General features: G+C 40.3%; 2 protein-coding genes across 13 annotated transcripts in view; one reads left to right on the plus strand and one right to left on the minus strand.

Moving 5' to 3' along the window:
• Window positions 1-4,443, minus strand: part of Srr (serine racemase) — a 26,278-nt gene extending 21,835 nt beyond the window's left edge. For 2 of the 8 annotated variants that reach the window (XM_048792992.1, XM_015500994.2), the window contains exon 1: window positions 4,308-4,440. The gene's annotated coding sequence lies outside the window, so the exon portion shown is untranslated. Of the gene's footprint in view, window positions 1-3,019; window positions 3,133-4,307 lie in introns of all 8 variants that reach the window. The other 6 variants (XM_048792994.1, XM_015500990.2, XM_015500993.2 and 3 more) reach the window with 4 other exon arrangements.
• Window positions 4,444-4,460: 17 nt separating this feature from the next.
• Window positions 4,461-22,310, plus strand: part of Smg6 (SMG6 nonsense mediated mRNA decay factor) — a 226,473-nt gene continuing 208,623 nt past the window's right edge. For 2 of the 5 annotated variants that reach the window (XM_015500986.2, XM_048792899.1), the window contains exons 1-6: window positions 4,461-4,685; window positions 7,408-9,163; window positions 10,181-10,373; window positions 10,926-11,036; window positions 16,073-16,179; window positions 16,437-16,515. In XM_015500986.2, coding sequence (XP_015356472.1) covers window positions 4,598-4,685; window positions 7,408-9,163; window positions 10,181-10,373; window positions 10,926-11,036; window positions 16,073-16,179; window positions 16,437-16,515 — 2,334 coding nt within the window. In that variant the 5' untranslated portion in view covers window positions 4,461-4,597. The other 3 variants (XM_015500987.2, XM_048792891.1, XM_048792910.1) reach the window with 3 other exon arrangements.

A 22,310-nucleotide genomic window follows, 5' to 3' on the forward strand; every position in this document is an offset into this window, starting at 1 on the left:
ACAGGTTTCTCTAAGTGGCTTAGGACTTCACTAAATTCCTGAGGCTGGCTTTGAACTAGCAATCCTCTTGGGCTGCTGGGATTACAGGTATGTGTCACGAAGCCCAGCTATTGTCATTTCTTTATATTAATTCAGAAGTGCTATCTGTCAAGTAACATTTTTTTCAATATAAAAATACTGGTTTTTTCTTATCAATTTCTGATTTTATCTTTATGCTTTTCCTCATATTTTCCTTTATTATCTTTTTTTTACATTTGTTGAATGCTTACCTAATTAATTTCATTTTTTAAATACTAAAAGGATTTAAGGATACATATTTTCCTGATTACTGTTTTAATGATATATCATGGATTCTGTCTGGCAATATATATTTTTTTATCTTAATTTCTAGAGAATCCATTACTTTTTTTTCCCAGTGCTGGGGATCGAACCCAGGGCAACATGTTAGGCAAGTGCTGTATCATTGGGTAATATCCCCAACTCTTTGTTTTGTTTTCTTTTTTCTTTTATTTATTTTATTTTTATGTGGTGCTGAGGATCAAACCCTGGGCCTCGAGCGTGCTGTTCTACTGCTGAGCCACAACCCTAGACCTGTTTGTTTTCTTTTTTGACCCATGACTTATGAAATTATAAGTAGCTACTGGTGGTACTAGCCTGTAATCACAGCAACTCAGGAGGATGAGGCATGAGGATTGCAAGTTTGAGGTCAGTCTCAGCAACTTTGCAAGACCCTATCTCAAAAATAAAAAACAGGTGGGTGTGGTGGTACATGTCTAAGCCCAGTAGCTCGGGAGCTGAGGCAGGAGGATCTTGGGTTCTTCAAAGCCAGACTCAGCAATGGCAAGGCGCTTAGCAACTCAGAGACCTTGTCTCTAAATGAAATACAAAATAGGGCTGGAGATGTGGCTCAGTGGTCAAGTGCCCCTGAGTTCAATCCCTAGTACCCCCGCCCCCCCCAAGAAAACCAAATAAATAAATATATTAAAAAATTTAAAAAGGGCTGGGGAAGTATCTCAGTGGCAAAGTGCCAAAGTGCCTCTGTGTTCAATCCCCAGTAAAAAAAAAAAAAAAAAGGGGGAAAAATTACAAGTGGTTAGAATTTTTTTTTTTGGTGGTGCTGGTGGGCGAACCCAGGGCCTTGTGCATGAGAGGCAAGCACTCTACCAACTGAGCTGTATTCCCAGCCCAAGTGGTTAGAATTTTTTGTTTAATTTTGGTTATTTATTTCTAATTTTATTACTTTGTACTCAGCAAATGTGACTTGTATTTATTTATTTTTGAAAACTGAACTCCTCACTCCTCCATTATCCAAATTCATCCTTTTTTTCTCCCCCAATTAACCACATATTATGTGACCAAATCCCTATTTTAAGAATTCAGAGTTTTAGAATATAGCTCAGTGGTAGAGGGCTTGCCTATATCAGGGAAGTCCTGAGTCTAATCCCTGGCACTGCGAAAGAAAATACAAAAATTAAAACATTACAGCAGTATACAGAGCCTTCACTCTCTACCATCAAATCCCCTCTTCCACAAAGGCAACTACTTGGAAATGTTGGTACGCATTTTTCCACGCCTCTTTGACATATTCATGTAGAAATTTACAAATACAACAGATGATTTTGTGGCACACAGAATCAACTGTATATATAACGTGTGTGTGTGTGTGTGTGTGTGTGTGTGTGTGTGTTACTCCCCAGGGATGCTCTATCACTGAGCTACATCAAAGCCCTATTTTTTTTTATTTATTTTTGAGACAGGGTCTCACTAAGTTGCTGAATCTGGTATCAGACTTGTGATCCTCCTGCCTTAGCTTCTCCAGTAGCTGGGATTACAGGCATAGATGTGTGCCACCAAGCCCAGCTGAAAACAACTTTTTAAAGGAAAAGCAACTAACAATACATCTTTTTTTTTTTTTTTTAAACAATACATCTCAAAGACTGTTCCATGTCAGTACATGGAAAACTCAGAAGTTTTCAATTAAACATATTTGTCTTTTGTTTTTACCTATTTCATGAATTCTTTAAATCTGAAAGTTCAAAAAATCCCCATCAATTGAGTAGATTTTCTTTCACTGACTATTATTGCTCTGCCTCAATTATTGCCTTTTGGAACTCATATTTAGTTTTTTGGACCCATTTTCTAGGTTTTCTATCTTCTCATAGTTGTATTTATTTATTTATTATTTATTTGTATTGGGGATCGAACAGGGGTGCTCTATCACTGAGCTACATCCCCAACCCATTTATTCTATTTTTTATTTTGAGACAGAGTCTAAATTGTTCAGGTTGGCCTTGAACTTTTGATCTTTCCACCTTAGCCTCTCTAGTCACTAGGATTACAGGCAGGTGCAACCATACTGGATTCAGTTATATATATATTATCTCTTTTTTTTCTTTAAAGGTTTATTCATTTTTTTTAAAGAGAATTTTAATATTTATTTTCTAGTTTTTGGCGGACACAACATCTTTGTTTGTATGTGGTGCTGAGGATCGAACCCTGGCTGCACGAATGCCAGGCGAGTGCGCTACTGCTTGAGCCACATCCCCAGCCCCTATATATATTATCTTTACTTTCTTGAGTTCTGGTAAATTTTCTTGAGTTTTTTTTTAATATTTTTTTTTAGTTATACATGGACACAATATTTTGTTTATTTATTTTTATGTAGTGTTAAGGATGGAACCCAGTGTGTCACATGTGCCAAGGCAAGTGCTCTGCCACTGGGCCACAACCTGGGCCCCATTGAGTTGGTTTTGTTAAGCAAACATTTGCTAATTTCTTTTGCTGGCAGGGAATCCAGCCAGCTGAAATCCAGGCAGATTTCATGGCTTGTCTGCCAGTAAAAACTTTTGGCATATCCAACCTGCAGTTCAGTAACACTGTTGCATTAAATTCGTCATCTTGTTTGTCCTAATAAAGGTTTCTTGTTTCAAATTATTTTTCTTTCTTTCTTTCTTTCTTTTTTTTTTTTTTTTTTTTAATGATGGGGGCTAGGGATGTAGCTCAGTGGTAAAGCACTCGCCTCCAAAGTTGTTGGGATTACATGCAAGTGCCACCAAGGCCAGCTGAATTGTTGAACCTTATCACATATTTATTTACTTTCTTCTTAGGCTTCACATTTTGATGGTGAAGTGTCTGTCACATAATAGGAATTTAATGAGTTCTGTCAGGTTGTTCAAATCTTTTAGGCTCAGACTATGGAATAATTGGTAACTTATTCTTTTGAGAGTTTAGGGTCCAATGGACTGTGTGGGAACAAGAAGGAGCAACTTGTGGAGGTAAGCAGCCTTGGAGGAGGGAGTTCCCCACACAACAACAGGTTCATGGTCAAAAGGTTAGTACCAGTCTTCTGGTCTAGTTAAATTTTAAAGATGGAAAAACAACAACAACAAAATCAACCTGGGATCTAAAGAAGTGATTTTTTTCTTCCCAAGAATCCCTAGCGACATAGAAATTCCCAAATCGAATTTTGGGAGTTTTAATACCTCCACGTTTACTATCTTCCACATAACTACTCCTCTCCGCAAGAGCCAACTATGTGTGGATATCTATATACATACGCATGCAACCACACACACACACATGTATGTATTAAAGTAAGGATGGTGGGCTGGGGGATATAGTTTAGTTGGTAGAGTGCTTGCTTGCCTTGCATGCACAAGGCCTAGGTTCAATCCCCGGTACGCCCCCCCCCCCCAAATATATAAATAAATAAAGTAAGGATGTTTGGGATGTAGTTTTGGCATAAAGAAAAAGGCTGATATCCAGTAGCAACAGTTATCACACCCTAGACAATTTACTTCTTCAGTTGTCTGGGATTCAGTTTCCTTATGTTAAAAATGGGCAAAATCATTACTATTCTTATCTTTTTTTTTTTTTTCCTTTCTGGTACTAGGGATTGAATTCAGTGGCACTCGACCCACTGAGCCACATCCCCAGCCCTATTTTGAATTTTATTTAGAGACAGAGTCTCACTGAATTGTTTAGCGCCTCGCTATTCTTGAGGCTGGCTTTGAACTCGCCATCCTCCTGCTTCAGCCTCCCAAGCTGCTGGGATTACAGGCGTGCGCCACCGCCCCGGCAACTGCTCTTATCTTTAAGGCCCCCAAACAAATGCGTGGGGTACAGTCCAGGCCTGTGACGGGAGACTCTGGACTAAGATGATTGGAGAAGGCCGAATTGTGGGGTATCTCCGACCACCCGAGCCCCAGACCAGCACCAATGTCCTCAGTGGCCACCACAGCAGCGCTGGCAGCCACCGCCGCGAACGCCAACCTGGCCTGCCGAAGCCAGGCCACGCCACTCCTCACCTCACCGCCGCAGAGCCTTCACCTCCAGCCTCAGCACACCTTCCCCCGACTACACCTCTGCGCACGCGCAGCGCCCGCCTCTCTAGCTCTGGCTTGTTTTAAGGCACTGCCCCTTTCGAACGCGCGTCCAGCGCTTTTCCTCCCAGTGCGGCCACCGTCGTTAAGGAGGACAGGCGGGAGGGGCGGGGAAAAGGGTGGGAGTGGGTGAGCGCGCGCCGCCGGTCCGTCGTGGTTTCCTGGCTGCGCGCGGCGGTGGCGGAGTCGCTGCAGCTGTAGCAGCAGCCGCGAAGATGGCGGAGGGGTTGGAGCGTGTACGGATCTCCGCGTCGGAGCTGCGAGGGATCTTGGCCACTCTGGCTCCGCAGGCCGGGAGCAGAGGTGAGTCGCACCGCCCAGCTCCTGGGCCGGGCCTGCCCGCCCCGCCTCCCTCGCCTCCTCTTCCTCCTCCCCGCCCAGTCCGTGGAGCTCGGGAGCCCCCGCCCCTTCCCCCAACAGTGGGGGCGGGGGCCGCGGGCGGTCCCCTAGCTGCCCTGCCAGGCTCCCGGTCGGGCTCCTTCAGCTCCGGCCAGCTCCGGGAGATCCCAGTCAGAGTTCCTGCCTCCACCCTCTTTCTCACCACGAAGGTGACTGTTTCCCTTTGCCCCAGCTCCCTCAGATGAGCCGGTGGATTCCTAGTTGTCAGGATACGCGAATAGGAGTGGGTGCTGAGGTCTGGTGGAGGCCCCGGTGTGTAGCGTTCCCGAAGGAATCCTTCGCTAGCTTGTCCTCTCCATCTGTTTGGCGTCGGAGGGAAGGAGTTGGAGAAATTGAGGGGAAAGGTTTAAACACACTGAGACTTTTCTGCTGAACTTTTCTTCCCTAGGCAAGCTTCTGAAAGCTGCGAGGGATCCAGGACCTCGCAGAGAGCAGAGTTGATTCTGTTCTGGTTTGGCCTTGGCTTGTGTGGGAGCAGTTTTTATCAGAATATTCAAAATGCCAGTTAATTTGAAGTCTCTAGCCACATCAGAAAAGCTCCAAGAAATGTTCTTGTGTCTCTGTTGGGCGGTGGAGTTTTGTAGGGTGGTAGCTGGGTTAGATACCTTTTCAAGGCTTGGTTTTCGTTTGTCAGTTGAATTGGTTTATCCACGCTGTTTTCTCCCTCTGTTCTGGAAAGTAGCAGTAACTCCTTTCCCTTTCCCTCATCCCTACCTAAGTTACAAAGATGACTGAGTGTTCTGTGATACCTTTGTTCGTACTTGATGGAGAATCTTTTAAATTTCTGAAAATATCAGCTGGTTGAGCACCGATTGCATGCCTGTAAAATCCCAGTGACTCTGGAGTCTGAGGGAAGAGGACACAATTCCAGGCCAGCCTCAGCAACTTAGCCAGATCCTGTCTCAAAATAAAAATAAGGAGGACTGGGGATGGAGTTTAGTGGTAAAGTCCCTGGGTTCAGTTCAATCTCCAGTACCAAAATAAATAAATAAACCTTTGAAAATACCAAAGTGGTATCATAAACTTAAGTTTCTTTTTTCTATTTTGTTAAATCCACAAAAGTAGGTGTAAATGCTTGAATATATGATACCTGTTATGATCTTGTTTGCATTTTTGTTTCTAGTACAAGACAAGACTAGGATTTTACATAACATTCCATTTTAAGTACTTGATAATCTCACTAATTCCGTCACTTTTCCACTGAAATGTTTAGTGGCTATTTGTAATAGTCTCCCCCTTAATAAATAAAAGTAACAGACATTAAAGAAAAGCATACTTGTTTATCTGTCTGTTTAGAAAATTCATAAAGTCTGGAGAGTAGTTTTTAAAGTCCCATATTCTTATTTTTTTTCTTTTGGTACTGGGTGTTGAACCCAGGGTGCTTTACTACTGAGCTACATTCCAGTCCTTTTCATTTATTTTGATACAGGGGCTCCCTAAATTGCTGAGGCTGGCTTTGAATTTGCTATTCTCTTGCCTCAGTTTCCTGAGTCATGGGATTATGACTGTGTGCTGTGTGCTGCTGTGCCTACCTCTGTTCTCTTATTTTATTAAAAAGATTTTTTTTAGTTGTAGATAGACACTATTGTTTTTATGTGGACCTGAGAATCAAACCCAGTGCCTTACATATGCTAGGCGAGTGCTCTGCCACTGAGCCACAACTCCAGCCCTGTTTTCTTATTCTTGAATGCCACAGTCCTTGATATTTTGAGAGCATGTCACAATCCTTCTCCCAGTGTCCAGGGAAGCTCTTCTATGGAACTTTTTCTTCTCATATTCCATCATCACAGTAGCAGTTAGTCTCAGTATTCTAATGATGATAGTTTGAGCAGTATTTTCTTGAAATGACTCTTCTGGCTGCTGTTAGAGAGTTGGTGAGGATAAGTCAAGTTGAAGAATATAAAGGGAACTGCTTCTTGTTTGTTTCAGTAGAAGGTATGTGAAGGTAATTGGTATGCTAAAGTAAAAGATCCTGGTCAAGTTCACAGACTTGAGTTGCAATTATTTTTTCTCCAGAGATGTTCAGTCCTGAACTGTTATATTACTCCTTTTCTCCTTTTTATTTTTCTCTACTAAAATGTGTTTTTAAATTTTTTTCAGGGGGGGAATAAAACCCAGAGCTTTACTCTTCACATAGGCTAGGCAAGAGCTGTATTACTGAATTATACTTCTATTTCTCTACTAATAAATTAAAAGTACTTAGCTACCCTGGAAAAATATTAGAGGCAGAAGAAAAGACTGATAGTTTCAAGGGCTCTATAAACACAATAGTTTAATGCTGAAATTGTTAAGAGATCTTCTGTTCAAATAATATGAGGTAGTTTGGGGTCTTAGAAATCTGAATATGAATATGTCTTGGGCAATCCAAGAAAATACAAGTTTTTTTCCTTCCCACTTCCTAACCCAGTTCAATTCTTACCCTTGGCAGTTGCTGAAAAAATACTGTAAACCCCAAATTTCTGCTTTTGCAGAAGTATTCTTCCCTGTCCACCAAAATTAGCATTTGGAGATATGTATGCTTGCTCAATTTTTCTGTTAGTTAATCGGAATGACAGTTTTCCCTCTCCCTCCTCCTTTATTCTTTTCTTTTGCCTTTTCTTCTTCAACCCTTTCCCCAATATAACAGAAAACATGAAGGAATTAAAGGAGCCCAGGCAGCGCAAAGATAACAGGCGTCCAGATCTGGAAATCTATAAGCCTGGTCTTTCCCGACTAAGGAACAGACCTAAAATCAAGGAGCCCTCTGGGAGTGAGGAATTTAAAGATGAAATTGTTAATGATAACAATGCTTGTGCTGTTGGAAATGGTACACAGCTCATTAAAGATGTCTGCAAGGAACTGGATAACCACCAGCAAAATGGTCCTGTAGACCCAGAAAATAATCAAGGACAGGAGACTTTTCCTAGGACTGCTGGGCAAGAAGATCGAAGTCTAAGAATCATCAAGAGAACAAAGAAACCAGATTTGCAGATCTATCAGGCTGGAAGGCGTTTGCAGACTGGTATCAAAGATTCTGCTAGCCGGGTGGATGAGGAGGAAATCCTCAACCAGGTAGAACAGCTGAAAATAGAGGAAGATGAATGTAGGGGAAAAGTTGTGAAAGAGGAAGTTGTGAATAAATCAGATAAAGCCGAGACAGAAAAGAGCCAAAATAGTGACAGAGTAAGGACTGCAAAAGGAGAAAAAGGAAAAAGGATTGAAAAAGGGGAGGGGACAAAGAAACTGAATGATGACCTGGCCCAGGGGAAGCCTGGTTCTGCAAAGCGCTATTCCCGCTCAGACAAACGGAGGAACCGCTATCGCACTTGCAGTACCAGCTCAGCTGGTAGCAACAATAGTACTGAGGGAGTTGGCCTGACTGATAATGGATGTCGCCGTCGCCGCCAGGATAGGACCAAGGAAAGGCCACGACTGAAGAAACAAGTTTCTATGTCCTCAACTGATTCTTTAGATGAGGATAGAATTGATGAGCCTGAAGGATTGGGGCCCAGGAGGAGCTCAGAAAAGAAGACACACTTAGAAAGAAACTGGTCTGGCCGTGGGGAGGGTGAACAGAAAAGCAATGGTAAAGAAAATCGAGGCACACTTCGTGTAACTTTTGATGCAGAAACCATGAACAAAGATTCCCCCATGATGAGATCAGCCAGGGAGGATGTGGATAAGATAAAACCTGACAGAGGTTTGAGCAGTGGGGGCAAAGGCTCTGAGAAGCAGGATTCCAAAAACCTGAAACAAGAACTTCGGGGTCGTGGTCGTGGCATTTTGATCCTGCCTGCCCATACTGCCCTATCTGTCAATTCAGCAGGTTCTCCAGAGTCCACGCCTTTAGGACCTCGACTTTTATTTGGATCTGGTAGTAAAGGATCTCGGAGTTGGGGCCGTGGAGGCACCACCCGCCGACTATGGGACCCAAATAATCCTGATCAGAAACCTGCTCTAAAGAACCAGACACCCCAGTTACATTTCTTAGACACTGATGATGAAGTCAGCCCTACATCATGGGACTCACGCCAGGCCCAGGCATCTTACTATAAGTTTCAAAACTCTGACAATCCCTATTATTACCCCCGGACACCAGGCCCTGCCTCTCAGTATCCCTATACAGGGTATAGCCCTTTGCAGTACCCAGTAGGCCCTACAAATGGTGTGTACCCAGGGCCTTACTACCCAGGCTACCCGACTCCTTCAGGACAGTATGTGTGTAGCCCTCTCCCTGCCAGCACCATGAGTCCTGAGGAGATAGAGCAGCATGTGAGGAACATGCAGCAGCAGGAGCTACATAGGCTTCTCCGGGTGGCTGACAACCAGGAACTACAGCTCAGCAACCTGCTTTCCAGGGACCGCATCAGTACTGAGGGCATGGAGAAGATGGCTCAGCTCAGGTATGGTGTATTCTTGGCTAAAGGGAAATGGGGGTAAGTTGGAGGTATATAGGCTCTCATGGCTGAGGAAGGTAGAAAGTTTTTAGATGAACCACTGGAGGATTATCTCCCTTTCACATTGATTTTTTTTTCCCTCCTTTGTGGTGCTAGAGATTGAATCTAGTGTTTCACACATGTTAGGTAAGCACAGTACCAAGGCCCCCAATTCCCTCACTGTCCCTCTATTACAAAATTCCCCATGTTGAATTTTGTAATGGAGGGACAATTGGAAAAAACTGGAAGTTTTGTTTCTTATCTTCAAAATGACTGTGCTTCCTACTTCTTCTTCAAGAAAAAACATCTTAGGGGCTGGGGTTGTGGATCACTGGTAGAGAACTTGCCTAGCACGTGTGAGTCACTATGTTCAATTCTCGGTACTGTATATAAATAAGTAAAATAAAGTTATGTTGTTCTTCTACAACTAAAAATATTTAAAAATAAAATAAATCTTAGCTGGGAGTGGTGGTACACACCTAATCCTAGCAACTCGGGAGGGTGAGGTAGGAGGATTGCTAGTTCAAGGCCAGCCTCAGCAACTTAAGTAGGCCCTAAAAAACATAGTGAGACCCTGCTCAAAATAAAAAGGGTTGGGGATGTGGCTCAGTGGTTATGTGCCTCTGGGTTCAATCCCAGTCCCAAAAACAAAAACAAAGAAAAAGAAAAAAACATCTTTAAGGGAGCATGGAATCTTGGAAAGACTGTAAAGAAGGCTAAGAAATGAACAACATACAACTTGCAGTGAAGGTTATATCTCAGTTGTTAAATTTAGGTGAGGTCATATGGGGAAACACTATTTTTCCAGACATAAACCACCTTTGTAATGACATTCTACTCACAGAAACTAATATGAGTAGGATACCTGGTTACATTTTTTATTTCTTGCCAAGGGAGGTGGTTAATTTGCAGGAAGTTTGAATCTTGGATCTAGCCTTTTTTGCGTTGTATTTGGAGTTAGAAGTTGTATGTTTTTTCTTCCAGAGCTGAACTGCTACAGCTGTATGAGCGTTGTATTCTGTTAGATATTGAGTTCTCTGATACTCAGAATGTGGATCAGATCTTGTGGAAGAATGCTTTCTATCAGGTGATTGAGAAGTTCAGGCAGCTTCTCAAGGATCCTAATGTTGAGAACCCAGAACAGATACGGAATAGACTCCTGGAGCTTTTGGATGAGGTAACCATTATCTTTTTGTCTTTAGGGTAAAAGCTTCAGCATCCTTTTGTGGTGGGTTTTTACCACCTATGTTTTAGAGCAAAACATTGACAAAAAAACTTCATGTTTTTATTTTGGGTTTACTCCCAACTTGCCCCTGTTATTTCCTTAGGATTCTAATTTGCTGACAAATGGAGTTAGTTTTGAGATTGGAAGCTTTCTGAATGCATTTACTTGGGGCAGGGGTGAGGGGAGATACACACACACACACACACACACACGTGTGTGTGTGTGTGTGTATAGAGAGAGAGGTTGGGGAGAGAGAAAGAGGGAGAGAGAGAGAGGAGGTGGGAAAGGGGTATTTAGTTCATATCTTCAAAACCATGGAGAAGTTTATACTATGAATTTTGTTTTGTGTTCATTTGGGGGCCACTAAATACCATATGTACCTCCCTTTACATGGGCTGTCTGAACATTTACAGAACTGTGAAAAGTCATTTGTTCCAATTTCTAGTGGGTAGATTGGATCAGAATAAATCGATTCAACCATTTCTTGCTTTTTTCTTTTTTTAGGGTAGTGACTTCTTTGATAGTTTGCTTCAGAAGCTACAGGTTACTTATAAGTTCAAACTGGAGGACTACATGGATGGTCTTGCCATTCGCAGCAAGCCATTACGCAAGATGGTAAGCAAGCTTGTTTATTATTCATTCATTTTAGGAAGCATTTATGTAGAGCTAGTGATGTGTTAGGGACTATGTTCAGTGTTGAGGATACAAGAAGAAAGATATAGTCCAGTGGAGGAACAGCCAGATGAAACCAACAATTGTAATGTGTTATAAAACCTATGGTAGTGGTATATTTAGAGTTGTGAATGGACATAGAAGGAAATTGATCTTAGACTGCTGGGATCAAGGAAAGCTTCTCAGGGACTGTCAAGCTGGAGTTTGAAAGGTAGGAGGGGAAGTTTATATCGAGAGCACAATGAGAGAGAACCAGGGATTGTTGGAAAAGTTTAAGAAGTTCAGCATGAACTGAGCCCATGGTGGTTCACACGTGTAATTCCTGCTACTTGGGAGGCTGAGGCAGGAAGGTTGCTAGTTCAAGGCCAACTAGCGTTCACGAGCCCTGGGTTCAATCCCTAGTAATATTTTTTTAAAAAGAAAAAGTTCAGTATGCTGGTGTTTTTTTTTCTTTTTGCAGTACTGGAGATGGAACCCAGGATCACTCTACCACCAAGTTACATCCCCAGCCCTTCTTGTTATTTTATTTAGAGATGGGGTCACTCTAAGTTGCCCAGGCTAGCCTTGTACTTGCTATACCTCTGCCTCAACCTCCCAAGTAACTGGGATTACAGGCATGTGCTGCTATGCCAGGCAGCATGCTGGTATTGGTAATGTGGAGTGGGGCTATTGTAGGAAGAAAAGCTAATAATGTGGGAAGTGACTAGGTCACAAACTCTTGTATGTCATGCTGAAGAGTTTGGATTTCATTCTAAAAGCATTGGGGAACCACTGATTGATTTTCAGATTTTAGAACCAATCATTTTGGCAAATTGGTGAGTTTAAATAGAAGTTGGGTAAGAGTAGAGGTTGGGGAGTCAGGCAGTAGGCATGGACTAAGGTAGACAGGAGTAGTGGAGGTGTAAAAGTAAAGCCACATTAGTAAGATAGGAAAAGAAAATTGAATTGCTGGTGATTTGGTGTTAGGGCTAAGATTAGAGAGGTATGAAGTATCTAGATTACTTTCCAGTTTGTGGCTACAAAGGAATATAGATATCAGTTTAGATAAGATATACTTAGGTGAGGAATCTAGCAGGAACTTGAAAATGAGCAAATGAATATTTTGTCTGCTTAGAACTTAGGAGAGAGAGCTAGACTGGTAATAAAAATTCAGGGGTTAGATGCTGGGGTTGTGGCTCAGTGCTACCACAACAATCCCTGGTTCTCTCTCATTGTGCTCGCCTGGCATGCGTGAGGCACTGGGTTCTATCCTTAGCACCACATAAAAATAAAATAAAGGTTCTATGTCCACCTACAACTAAAAAATATATATATATATATGTGTGTGTGTGTGTGTGTGTGTGTGTGTGTATATATATATATATATATATATATATATGATTCAAGGGTCATTAATGTGTAGGTGGTAGTTGGAGCAGAAATTGGGATACTGGGAGTGCTGGCCAGAGGGGAGATCAAATTTCAGGGTAGGGGTGGGTAAAATTTTCAATTGCTATAGAGTTTTCAAGTGTTAATTGCTTATAAAAAAGCATCCTTTGTATTAAATAACTTTATCAAGAGTTATTTTTGTGGGAGAGAGTGGAATCCAGGTTATCCAGGCCATAATGAAGAGAAGTGAGGCAGTAGAGATAATGAGTGGAAAATAGACCATACTTTTAAGAATCTTGGCAGCTGGCATGGTCATACATGCCTGTAATTCCAATAGCTGAGGAGGCTGAGGCAGGAGGATTGCAAGTTCAGAGCCAGCCTCAGCAACTTAGTGAGGCACTAAGCAACTTGGTGAGACCTTGTCTCTAAATAAAATACAAAAAAAGGGCTGGGGATGTGGCTTAGTGGTTAAGCATCCCTGGGTTCGATCCTCAGGGAAAAAAAAAAAAAGAAAGAAATCTTGGCTATGAAGGTAAGGAAAGAAGATAGCTAAAAGAGAATATAAGGTCAAGAGAAGTTTTTGTTTAGGAGTGTGTGTGTGTGTGTGTACACGCGTGCATGTGCTCCTTCTGTGTGCTAGGCAAATGCTCTGCTACTGAGTTACCTTTTGTTTTTGTTTTTAAAATGAGAGAGATTTAATGAAGAGAGATTCCTTAGATAAAAGACTAGGGTTAATGGAATAGAGACTTTCTCTTATGCCTTTTTTTTGCGATGGGGTTGGGACTCAGGGCCTCGAGCATGCTACCTTTGCCACTGAGCTGTATATCCCCACCTCTGTCTTGCTTCTTTTTGGGTTGGGGGAAGGTACAGGGGATTGAACCCTATGTGTATTCTACCATCAAGTTATATCCCCAACCCCTTTTAATTTTTTGAGACAGTTCTTGCTAAATTGCTGATGGTCTTGCTAAGTTGCTGAGGCTGGCCTCCAAGTTGTGATCCTCCTGTGTGAGCCACCAAGTTCCTGGGATTATGGTATATGCCACCATGCCCAGCTGTTTGCTCCTTTTGATGATTTGCTGTCTCTCTTCTCTCTCTCTCTGTGTGTGTGTGTGTGTGTGATATATATGTATTATGAATATATATATATGAGTATATATAGGTGTGTGTACATATATATATATACACACACACACTTTTACTAATCAGCAAGTATTTATTAGTTAAATAAATACTCCATGCTAGTTGTCATTGTAGGCAAAGGCAGTTTAATGCAGAACAAGAAAGCCATGTTCCCAGTTCTTGGAATTTAGTTTGGAGTTAAATGTAGATGTTAGGTGAATAATTATTTATGTGGTTAGTTTTGCAAAGGTTGTTGTTGGTGTATGCTAGTTTGGAGGATCGTGGAGAACAGAGGAAATAACAGTTAAGGCTGAAGACCTGAGACTTTAGGCACGTGAAAGTGTATAGGAGAAGAGGAACATTCAAGGGGGAAGGAACTGTATACCTGAATATCATAAATTGGGAAAGATGTGGTGTGTTATGGGAACCGATTTGACTGAGGTACAGAATGTGAGTGGATAGTGATGCTAAAGAGGTGAGCAGAGGCTCAGACATCCAGCACTATGCCGAGGATGATGGAGAGACTTTGAAAGAATTGTTTCGTACTTTGCCCCTCATTGAGACCACAAAGTGTCGGTACTATGGTGACATAACTGGTTTTTTGTTTTGTTTTGTTTTATCAGTTAAATCCCAGGATTCTTTGATGTTCATTCCTAGAAAGAATGTGTGAAATAGTCAGGACTTTAAGGGTATGTGACATATAACTTTCCTGAGGCATAAATTTGATGTGTTGTAGTTCTTTTTTCAGCTGGTTGAATGAACCCTCCTGAGGGGGTCAGTATCTCCTTTTGAGCTTCATTGAAGCTTTATTCTTTATTTTGTGATATGTTAATTTTGTGTGTGTGGTGTGGAGTGGATAAAATGCTGTGAAGTAGTGTCCTTTAGGGAGATATTTTTGGTTGGGCACATATCTTGGAATTAGTGAAGAGTCTGTTTTGTTGCTTTCTTAATGAATGATAGATGCCCAGCCTATCAGTGATAAAACATATTAATAGTACTCCACAAACCCTATCATGTTTAGTAAAGGGTAGTTTATTGCTTTTAGGCAAAGGGAACCTAATGCATAACAGTTTGAGGAAAGAGTATAATGATGGCAGGAAAGAAACAGAGTAGACAATTATTTTAATATCTGTTTATCACTTTATATATTATATTTATTCCCTCAGTTACTCTATAGAACATGTATTTTTACTCAGATGAAGAGATCAGTTCCCAGGTGTCTCAAAAACCACCTTGAGCTTGGCATGGTGGTGTATGCCTGTAATCCCAGCAATTCAAGGAGGCTGAGGCAGGAGGATCACAAGTTTGAGGTCAGCCTCAGCAACTTAGTGAAGTCCTGTCTCAAAATTAAAAAAAGGCTAGATATGTGGCTCAGTGGTTAAGTGCCCCTGGTTCAATTCCTAGTATCCTTCCTCTTATTTCCCCAAAAAAGACTTCTTGACAGAATACACTGTTACATAGAGTCACATCATATGACCCTCATTTCAGGGTGTGTTCTTTCATTTGCTTGGGACTTTTTAAAAAAATTCTTTTTGGTACTGGGGGTTGAACCCAGGGCCTTGCACATGATGGATAAATAGTCTACCACTGAGCTATATGTTCCCATCTCTTTTTTCATTTTTTATTTTTGGGTACCAGGGATTAAACTCAGGGCCATTTGACCACTGAGCCATATCCCTAGCCCTATTTTGTATTTTATTTAGAGACAGGGTCTCACTGAGTTGCTTAGTGCCTTGCTTTTTGCTGAGGTTGGCTTTGAACTTGTGATTCTCCTGTCTCAACCTCCCAGGCTGCTGGGATTACAGGTGTGTGACACTGTGCCCAGCTCATTTTTTATTTTTGAGACAGGATCTCACTAAGTTGCCCAGGCCAGCCTTGAACTTTTAAATTTTGTTTAATTTTTGTAGTACTGGGATTGAATCCAGGGGCACTCTACCATTGAGCCACATCTCCAGCCCATTTTATTTTGAAAAAAATAAAAATAAAATAAAATAAAAATATATATATTTTATATATGTATATATTTTAGTTGTAGATGGATACAATACCTTTATTTTATTTATTTTTATGTGGTGCTGAAGATCAAACTTGGTGCCTCACATGTGTGAGGCAAGTTCTCTACTATTAAGCTATAACCCCAGCCCGTTTGTATTTTGAGACAAGGTTTTGTTAAGTTGTTGAGACTGGCCTTGCATTTGTGATCCTCAGTCCCCCAAGTGGTTGGGATTATAGGTATGCACCACTGTGCCTAGCTGACTGGGACTTAAAATAAGAATCATACCTCTCTCTTCTGCCACTGTGTTTTCTCAGTATATTTTGTATCACATTTTTGGCTACTTTTTAGTAGTCAAGGTTGGATTGAAAACTTTGTACTTTGTTACTGGCGGACTGTGCCTTATCAATGCTTCGCTGTCATTTTGACTCATTCCTATCCTTTGGGGTTAAAGTTAGTGTTTCTTGATTACTCTGCTAACTGATTATTTCTTCTAAAGGTAAAGTATGCCTTAATCAGTGCTCAGAGATGTATGATTTGCCAAGGAGATATCGCTAGGTATCGGGAGCAAGCCAATGATACGGCAAACTACGGGAAAGCACGCAGGTACTTTTACCTCTTGGTTTGTTTTTTCTCTTTTCTGTGTGGCGTTAAGTTAAGCACTATTAAGCAGTGGGCCCCTTGAGCACCTTCCCATATTGGATATTCTATTGATGTGCTTTTTGTTTCCTTTAGTCATGCTTTACCTTTCCAGGGCTACATCTTGCTAATTCACCAGCTTATGCCTTAAATAGTAGGACTGTCAAGGTGAATTTGTAAAGAGTTGAATGGAGCTAGTATGTCTTACTGTTTTTCTATTCTAGTTGGTACCTGAAGGCCCAGCACATTGCTCCCAAGAATGGGCGCCCCTATAACCAGTTGGCTTTGCTGGCAGTGTATACGGTAAGAAATTGTGGACAGGGGAAGTGTTTTGCAGGCAGTTTCTTAAAATGAATTTTGATAGGTTCCACTCCTGAGACTTCAATTCATCTGCTCACTATAGCTCAAAGAATATCCCCTTCTGCCTCCCATCCTCAAACTCTTTTTGTTCCTCTTTAAGAAGTAAGTTGTCAAGGATCCTCACTTCAGGTGACTTCATTCAGCCATTTGCCACCACTGCACTTAAGTTCGTAAGTCCCATGCTCCAGCCAAACATCACTCTGCTTCTGACCAAAGCTTTTGCTCCAAATCTTGTCTTGTTTCCCTTTCCTATACTGTTGATCCAGGCTGCTCATTGCAGAAGGGAAAACAAGGTTCCCTTTGTCTTTTTCTCTAAAAAGTCCTTGTCTGCCCCATCCTACATGATCTTATTCTTTTAACTTTTCACCTAAGGTCCTTTCTTAGCAGATATATTCCAGATACCCAAGTATGCCTTTCTTTTTTGGGGGGTGGGGGTACCAGAGATTGAACTCAGGGACACTTGACCACTGAGCCACATCCCCAGACCTATTTTGTATTTTATTTAGAGACAGGGTCTTACTGAGTTGCTTAGTGCCTTGCCATTGCTGAGGCTGACTTTGAACTCGCAATCCTACTGCCTCAGCCTCCTGAGCTGTTGGGATTATAGGTGTGCACCACTGCGCCTGGTGCCCAATTATGCCTCTTGATCTTACCTACCTTCTCCAAATGTGGTTGTAGCAGAGAGAAATTGGCTTTGGCAACTGAGAGGGCTCTGGACCGGAAACTTCACGAAAGGGGGAAGATGGGGGGCCAGTGGTAGGTACTGTGAGATTCATGTATAAGAAGCAGCTCTCATACTCATTAGCGAGGAGAAAAGTTTATTAATACCCAAATAAGTAGTATTTAAACTTCATATTTATGTTCCCCTTTATTCCACGGATTCAAAGAAATTCCTAATTCTGTTTTGAAATAGTTGGTTAATGTAGTTTACTAAAACACTTCCTTCAGAATCTCTTGAATTGCCCTCTCCTCTTTCTACTTTTATCCTATTCTCTTTGTGATGGGTGTTTGAAATTTTTTTCTACCATTCTTTATGACATTGTTTTTTTCTCCCTTTCTCCTTATCCACCTTCTCTTATTTTTCCTTCTTTCTTAATTCTGGTATCTTTTTCTAGCTTTTCTTCCTTGTAATAACTGAATTAAAATCTTCTGTTTCTTGTTAACTAGAAAATATAATTAGCCATCCCCTCTATTTAGTTCCTAGATATTTTCATCATCCTGAAAGATATCTGTATATTTTTATTCTTCCCTGATCTTAGCTCCTAGCAACCACTAGTTGAGTTTTGTCTGTATAGATTTACCAATTCTGGATGTTTCATAAAATGTAATCATATAACATGTGACCTTTCGTGTCTTTGTATTTAGTATAAATATTTCAAAGCTCATCTAAATTGTAGCTAGCATATATTAATCATTCTTTCTTTCTTTTTTTTTTTCTTTTGGTATCAGTGGTATTTAACCACTGAGCCATATCCCTAGCACTATTTATTTATTTATTTAAAGAGAAAGTGAGAGAGAGAGAGAATTTTTAATATTTATTTTTTAGTTTTTGGCAGACACAGCATCTTTGTTTGTATGTGGTGCTGAGGATTGAACCCGGGCTGCACGCATGCCAGGAGAGCGCACTACCGCTTGAGCCACATCCCCAGCCCGATTTTTTTATTTTTTATTTTTTATTTTTATGTTAAAAAATATTTTTTTTTTTTAGTTTTAGGTGGACACAATATCTTTGTTTTTACATTTACATGGTGCTGAGGATCGAACCCAGTGCCTCACGCATGATAGGCAAGTCCTCTACCACTGAGCCACAACCTCAGCCCCTTTATTTTTAATAGAAAAAAAATTTTTAAATACACCTTTTAGGGGGTTGGGGTTATGGCTCAGTGATAGAGTGCTCGCCTAGCACACGTGAGGCACTGGGTTCGATCCTCAGCACCTCATAAAAATAAAGGGATTGTGTCCACCTACAACTAAAAATAAATAAATAAATAAATAAATAAGTATGCTTTTTAGTTGTAGATGGACACAATCCCTTTATTTTATTTATTTTTTTTACGTGGTGCTGAGGATCGAACCCAGTGCCTAACATGTTCTAGGCAAATGCTCCACCCCTGAGCCACCGCCCTAGCCCTAATTTTTAAAAATTTTAAAAACTATTTTTCAGATTTGGATGGACAGAATACCTTTATTTTATTTTTTTTAATTTTTATATGGTTCTGGGGATCGAACCCAGTGCCTCACGCATGCTAGGCAAATGCTCTACCACTGCGCCACAACCCCAGCCCTTATTTTTATTTTGAGGGTCTCAGTAAGTTTTTAGGGCCTCACTGATTTGTTGAGGCTATCCTCAAACTTGCCTTCCTCTTGCTTCAGCCTCCCTAATCACTGAGATTACAGGTGTGTTCCATCGTGCCTGGCAATACTTTATTCATTTTTATGGCTGAGTTGTATTCCATCGTGTGGATATACCTAGTTCTTTATGTTTATTAATTCATTATTGATGGATGTTTGTGTTATTTTCACCTTTTAGCTAAGGTGAATATTGCTACTGTGATGTACAAGTATTTTAAGTGAGTATTTTTATTTTTTTTAGGTTTACCTAGGACTAGTATTGCTAGATTAAATGCTAATTTTGGGCATAAATTTTTCTTTTTGAGGAACTGCTAAGTTGTTTTCCATAGTAACTGTGCCATTTCTCTGCATTCTTACCAATAGTTCCCTCCCTACCCCCATTTTTTGGATTATGACTTACATAATGGAGTGTGAAGTGGTATCTCATTTGATAGGTTGGGTTTTTTCTCTATTAGGGTCTTTAGAAGAATTTTTTTTTTATTAATAGACTTGATTTGTAGTGATGATTTTAAATTTTTAGAATAATTGAAGAGAAAGTATATTTTCCATATATACCTCCAACTCCTTCCTCTCCCCACAGTTTCTGCTACATATTGCATTGGGGTACATTTGTTAAAATCAATGAGCCAATATTGCTACTTGGTTTTGACAAGTGTATGATGACATATCTACCATTATAGTATTCTAAAGAATAATTTCGGGCTGGGGTTGTGGTTCAGTGGTAGAGTGCTTGCCTAGCACATGTGAAGCCCTGGGTTCAATCCTCAGCACCACATAAAAATGAAGTAAAGATATTGTGTTCATGTAAAACTAAAAAAAAAAATTAAAAAAAAGAATAATTTCGCTGCCCTAAAAATAACCTGTATTCCACTTATTCATCCCTCTTTTGAACCACTCATTATTTTAGTCTGTAGTTTTGCCTTTTCTATAATTTCATGTAGTTGGAATCTTAACAATGTGTACCCTTTTCAGTTGGCCTTTTCCAATTAGCAATATACATATAAGTTTCTTTTTGGATCTTGTTTTGTTTTTCTTAAGGTTTTTTTTGTAGTTTGATAACTCAGTTCTCTTTATTGCTAATAATATTCCATTGTATGGATGTGCCACAGTTTATCCATTCACCTCTTTGAAGGACATTTGGTTGCTTCCAAGTTTTGGCAAGCTTGCTTCCAAGTTTTGGCCAGGCAGGATGTTGCATATCTGTAGTTCCAGTGACTTGGGAGATTGAGGCAGGAAGATCACAAGTTTGAAACCAGCCTGTGCAACTTATACTCTGTCTCAAAATAAAATGAAAAAGACTGGAGATGTATCTGAGTGATAGAGTGCCCCTAGGTTCAATCCCTAGTACTGCAAAACAAAACAAAACCACCAAGTTTCAGCAGTTGTTCAAAATCTGCCATATACATTTGTGTTCAGTTTTTTTTGTGTAGATATAAGTTTTCACATCATGTGGGTAGATATGAAGGAACACAAAATTGCTAGATCATATGAGTAAGCATATGTTTAGCTTTGTAAGAAACCACCAAACTATCTTCCAGAGTTAGGCTGTACCATTTTGCATTCCTGCTAATAGCACATGAGAGTTCTGTTGTTCCACATCATTGTGAGCATTTGGAATAAGCAGTGTTTTTTTATTTTTTATTTTTACTATCTCGCCCTCCCGCAGGACTGAATTCAGGGGTATTGCCCATACTAGACAAGTACTCTACTACTGAGCTAAAACCCCAGTCTGAATTTTTTAAAAAAATTTTTTATTCTTTTTAGTTAGACTGTCATCAGTAGGATATATTTTGACATAGTATACATACATGGATTATAACTTCCCATTTTTGTGGTTGTACATGATATGGAGTTTACTGATTGAGTATTCATATATGAACATAGGAATGTTATGTCTGATTCATTCTACTGTCTTTCCCATCCCCTGCCCCCCCAACCTATTATCAGTCACCATCCACATATCAGAGAAAACATTCTGCCTTTGGTTTTTTGGGGATTGGTTTATTTCACTTAGCATGATAGTCTCCAGTTCCATCCATTTACTGGCAAATGCCATAATTTCATTCTTCTTATGGGTGAGTAAAATTCCATTGTATATATGTACCACATTTTCTTTATCCATTCATCTGTTGAAGGGCATTTAGGTTGGTTCCATAGCTTAGCTATTGTGAATTAAGCTGTTATAAACACTGATGTGGCTGTTAGTATACTATGCAGATTTTAAGTCTTTTAGATATATGCTGAGGAGTGGGATAATTGGACCAAATGGTGTCCAACCTGAACTTTTGCCCTTTTAATAATTGTGCAGTAGAATATCTCTCCCCTCCCCTCTTTGGGGGGCGGGGTGGTGGTACCAGGGATCAAATTAAGGGCCTCATACATTCTAGCCAAGCGTTCTTCTACTGAACTAAATCCCTAGCCCTTTAAATTTTTTTTAAATTTTATTTATTCATTCATCGTTTTGGCAGTGCTAGGGATTGAACCCAAGGTCTGGTATATACTAGGCAAGTGCTCTAACACTGAACTACATCCCTAGCCCTTTAAAAGACAGGATCTCTATAAGTTACCCAGACTGGCCTTGAATTTGTGATCCTCCTACCTCAGCCTCCCAAGTAACCGGGATTATAGTCCTCTGCTACTGCAATTCCCTAATGAATTAGAAGTTGAATATCTTTTCATAAGCTTATTTGCTATATGCATATCTTCTTTGGTAAGCTGTTCAGATCTTTTGCCCATTTTTAAAGTTGTTTTTTTTTCCCTATTATTCAATTTTAGTAGTTTAGTCTGTTATCTGATATGTGTTTTACAGTATTTTCTCCCAGTGATTGGCAGAGCAGTTTCAAATTTTTTAAAATATTTTTTTAGTTGTCAATGGACATTTATTTTACTTATTTATATATGGTTCTGAGAATTGAACCCAGTGCTTCACACATGCTAGGCAAGCACTGTACCACTGAGCTACAACCTCAGTCCAAGTTTTAAATTTTAATGAAATACAACTTGCAAGTTTTTTCTTTATATGGATTGTGCTTTTGGTGGGTATCTAGAAGTCATCACCAAACCCATACTTTTAAGTTTCTTCCATATTCTAGGAATTGTATAATTTTACTTTTAGTTTAGGTCTACAAACTGTTTTGAGTTGATTTTTGGGATAAGTATAAGGTCTGAGTATAGATTTGTTTTGCATGTGGAGATTGAGTTGTTACAGAACCATTTCTCAAAAAGGCCAATCTCCATTGAATGCTTTTGCTCCTTTGTCATTTGACTTTATTCTTAAGGGTTTATTTCTGGGCTGTCTATTCTGTTCTTTTGATCCAAATAATCTGTTCTTGGGTCAACACCACACTGTCTTTGATTATTGTGGCTTTAGAGTATATCTTTTTTTT

The sequence above is a fragment of the Marmota marmota genome, unplaced genomic scaffold, assembly GCF_001458135.2.
Source record: "Marmota marmota marmota unplaced genomic scaffold, marMar, whole genome shotgun sequence".
Lineage (NCBI taxonomy): Eukaryota > Metazoa > Chordata > Mammalia > Rodentia > Sciuridae > Marmota > Marmota marmota.